Source organism: Ipomoea triloba, chromosome 12, assembly GCF_003576645.1.
Source record: "Ipomoea triloba cultivar NCNSP0323 chromosome 12, ASM357664v1".
NCBI classification, from domain to species: domain Eukaryota; kingdom Viridiplantae; phylum Streptophyta; class Magnoliopsida; order Solanales; family Convolvulaceae; genus Ipomoea; species Ipomoea triloba.
In genome coordinates this window covers 22,872,376-22,876,018 of record NC_044927.1, presented here as the reverse complement: position 1 = coordinate 22,876,018, position 3,643 = coordinate 22,872,376, and the positions used below count along the sequence as shown (strand labels likewise).

Genomic DNA, 3,643 nt, shown 5'->3' with positions numbered 1-3,643 from the left:
GCCCCCCCCCCCCCCACCCACCCAAAAAAAAAAAACACATACACACACACAAACAGCTTTTCAATTAAATTTGAGTTCTGAGTGGTTCTTTAAAAATCATAATACCAGGGAAAACATATATGTATTCTTATTCCAATGACTAACAAACAATGAAACAAGATACCAACAACTAAACAAAAATATATTTAGGAAAATAAATCCTCCTACCTATCATAGTCTCGACTCCTATAGCCATGATCATTACCAACTTCAGCATCATCATCTTTATCTCGAGTTCTCTTTCTCTCACTTCGATCTCTATGGTGACGATCACGGTCCTTATCTCTGTCCTTTTCCTTTTCTCTGTCCCTATCTCTATCCTTATCACGCCCTCTCTCTCTTTCCTTATCCCTGCTTCTTGAAGACTCCTTTTCTTGATCATATTCACGAGAACTATGCTGCAAGATATAAAAGAATTGACTTTAAGCAGAGAACCAAAAATATAGAGACAAATTTAAAAATAGGAGCAACTACAGCATTATCTCTAAATGACCAGCCACTGCATGGTTTATTACTATCTTCATTTGCAATGTGGAAGCATAGGAAATCATATGAAGTCAAAGACAATGCACATCCTTTACTAGAAAATATACACAATGGTAAAACCATAAAAATAAAAATTACATCACATAACCTGAGCCCACAAACCTATCTACAAAGCCAAAACCTGATCCCACATTCAACCATCAAGAACTAGCACCTACAAGCACAATACATGTAAAACCCAAGCCCAGCTTTAGACTCCGATAATCAAACAGTGTTAGCAAGAATTCCTTCAAACAAATCCTAAACCAAACACGAAAGTTATTGCCCAACAATATATAGCATGCATCCCGACACTATTCAGTTCAAACTCTCTCTCTAAATCAGTGTTTCCGACAAAGACACAAAATTTATATTTGATAAAGGAACAAAAACTCAGAGAAGCAAAAAGTTGCAATTAACACTAGGCATTGGTGAATTTCTGTCCACATAGGTGTTCACATGATAAGTACCAATTGTACCATATATGATAAATCTCTCTTTCCTCACATAGTCACATGCATAGAAAACAGATTTTGATCAAGCTCCTCACATGTAATATGGATATCCATGGTTATTTCAACCACCTCCATCCCATCATGTACACATTCAAGTCCAAATAAATCATTGGTCCCATACTTACATCCTTCAAAAAAATTCCAAAGCATATATTCACCATTGCTTACATGTACCAAGAGTGTTTTTTTTTTTTTTTTTTTTGCCAATTAGATGTCATAGCTATCTAAATAAATACACACACCTTTCAATTCAGGAATAAAAATTTAAGTACCTTTGAACTAGTCCTTCTTTTCCTGGAGCCATTTTCCCCATCATCAAAGCCAGCTACGTCATTCTCACCACTCAGCTGGGTAGCTACAAGCTGGGCCGCATCACTTTCAGGGTCCATCGACACTATAAATATTAAATAACAAAATTCCAATTAAGATAAGTTAAAATCAAAAAGCAAACTTCAAAAGATACAAACAATTACAAACTAAAATGCAAAACAAAGCAATTCATATAAAAACGCCTAATTATCGCAGCAACGACAGCATTCTCATAATAGACGAAGCAGTGATATGCATACACGCATTCAAGACACGTATAGAGACAAATACATGTAGAGGGAATCTAACCAGAAGCAAGCTTTAATTTTTCAGAGAAGCGCGGAGTGAAAATGTGGTGTGCTCACTAGGGTTTGGTTTATAAACGCTGTGCACCAGAAAACGGGAGGGTCCGAAAGGGGAACGATAAATCACAAACGGATCCTGTATTTCTATCTCTGGAAATTTGGAATCTACGCTTACGCTTTTAATTATTTAACCGGGTCGGGTCGGTGTAGTATTATTTTATACGGATTGATATTAAAGAAGGCCCAGTAGAATTACGGGCCCATAAGATCTTTAAAGTGGGCTACTGTATGCAGCAAATTATTCTGTGGACCATAAATGTAGTATACATTTTTAATATATTAAAAAAATATATTATTTGTGTATTAAATATACATTATTTAATAATATATAAAAAATTATGTACTTTCAAATAATGTATTTTAAGTATACAAATAATTATTTTTAATATATTTTTAAAATGTACTTTTTATTTAGGGTTCACACAAATGTGAGAACCATGGTCTATAGAATAATGATTGCATGTATGTGGTATGCCCTATAGAAGAAAACGAAAAAGTAAAATTATATATATTTGAAAAAATAGCATTTTTAGTCTTAAATTGTGGCATATTAGACAATTTTTTCCTTTAATTATAATCATAGTCCTATTTATTTCATGAATTTTGTTGGATATTGTCATCCCTCATGTTACATATTAAAAAGCTCCGTTAATTTGTATAACTGAGGCACTAAAATGATAGTAACGTAAAATTTTAGCTGTCTCTTGTTTTATACTGCAAGACTTCTCACACTAAATATAGTCAACAATTATAGAAATCTTGCATAGAGTTCTAGAATTCTAATAAGATGTACTCCATATATGAATTACAATCTATAGCACATTAAACATTAATAAGTGTGGAAAAAAATGTAAATACATGCCGAGATATGTGCAAAAATCAAAGCTTTTGATGAAAACAAACGTTAAGGAAATAAATTTTTAAGGATATATAAGTATACAGCTAAGTATATACAAAGAGAGACCCAAGAGTAGAGCAAGTAGATGGTGAATTATAATCTCTATTCATAATTTATTTGGATTTCACTAAATTTAATCATTGTAGAAGTAACTCTTCCAAATCAAAGTAGATGGTGATATTTTTAAATTACTTTGGTCATCTCCGCGTCATAAATAATATGGCTAAGTCCCAACAAGGGGTCAAAAGCCAAGAATAAGTTCATGCTCAATCATTATTGCGTGGACCATGGTCCACACAGCTGTATGGACTATACTATCAAATAATATACATTCAATATAAAAATAATGCACATTCAATATAAAAATAATGTACATTATATTCAGGGGATGTACATTATTTGTGTACTGAATGTGCATTATTTTTATAATATAAAAATAATGTACATTCAGTACAAAAATAATGTACATTTAGTACATTAAAAATGTACATTTTATTATGGTCCACACAGCTGTTAATTTGCCGTCCATGACAAAGGGTCAAAACCCAAAAGACATACCTAATATAATGTTAGATCTTGACACTAGGTGTAATGATTGGGCAAGAAAGAGAGAAAGGAAAGCTCTATCCAAAATCTGAATACGATGATGTTCAAAAGGAGCAAGATACCCTTTTATAGTGTTTATTTTCTCTAACTTCGCACCAAACATGTAGTCTTTGTCGCCCAACCCCTCTCGTCTACCCACGTGTAGCCTAGGAAACATGCCACAAGTATACGCACAAACAACAATGCTTGAAACTCCCTCCACTACGTACCCCATTACTACAATCTAAAAAAGGGTCCCGGTAGGGGTTGGGGAAGCCGTCGTCGCACCAAGACCCATAGAATCAGGATTGCTCGCACCATGGGGCGCCCAGTCGATCGTGCCCCGATGCACCTTCCACTCCCTTGCCATTCATCACCCCCCCCCCCCCCCCCCCCCCCCCCCCCCC

The 3,643-nt window shown here is 34.8% G+C and overlaps 1 protein-coding gene across 1 annotated transcript in view; it reads right to left on the bottom strand.

Annotated features, from left to right (window-relative positions):
- The window catches only part of LOC115999965 (splicing factor U2af large subunit A-like), a 6,353-nt gene extending 4,523 nt beyond the window's left edge, over positions 1-1,830 (bottom strand). The window contains exons 1-3 of the mRNA XM_031239948.1: positions 1,698-1,830; positions 1,352-1,473; positions 208-437 (exon numbers count right to left, since the gene is read on the bottom strand). Coding sequence (XP_031095808.1) covers positions 208-437; positions 1,352-1,468 — 347 coding nt within the window. The 5' untranslated portion in view covers positions 1,469-1,473; positions 1,698-1,830. The remainder of the gene's footprint in view (positions 1-207; positions 438-1,351; positions 1,474-1,697) is intronic.
- Between the last annotated feature and the right edge of the window lie 1,813 nt (positions 1,831-3,643).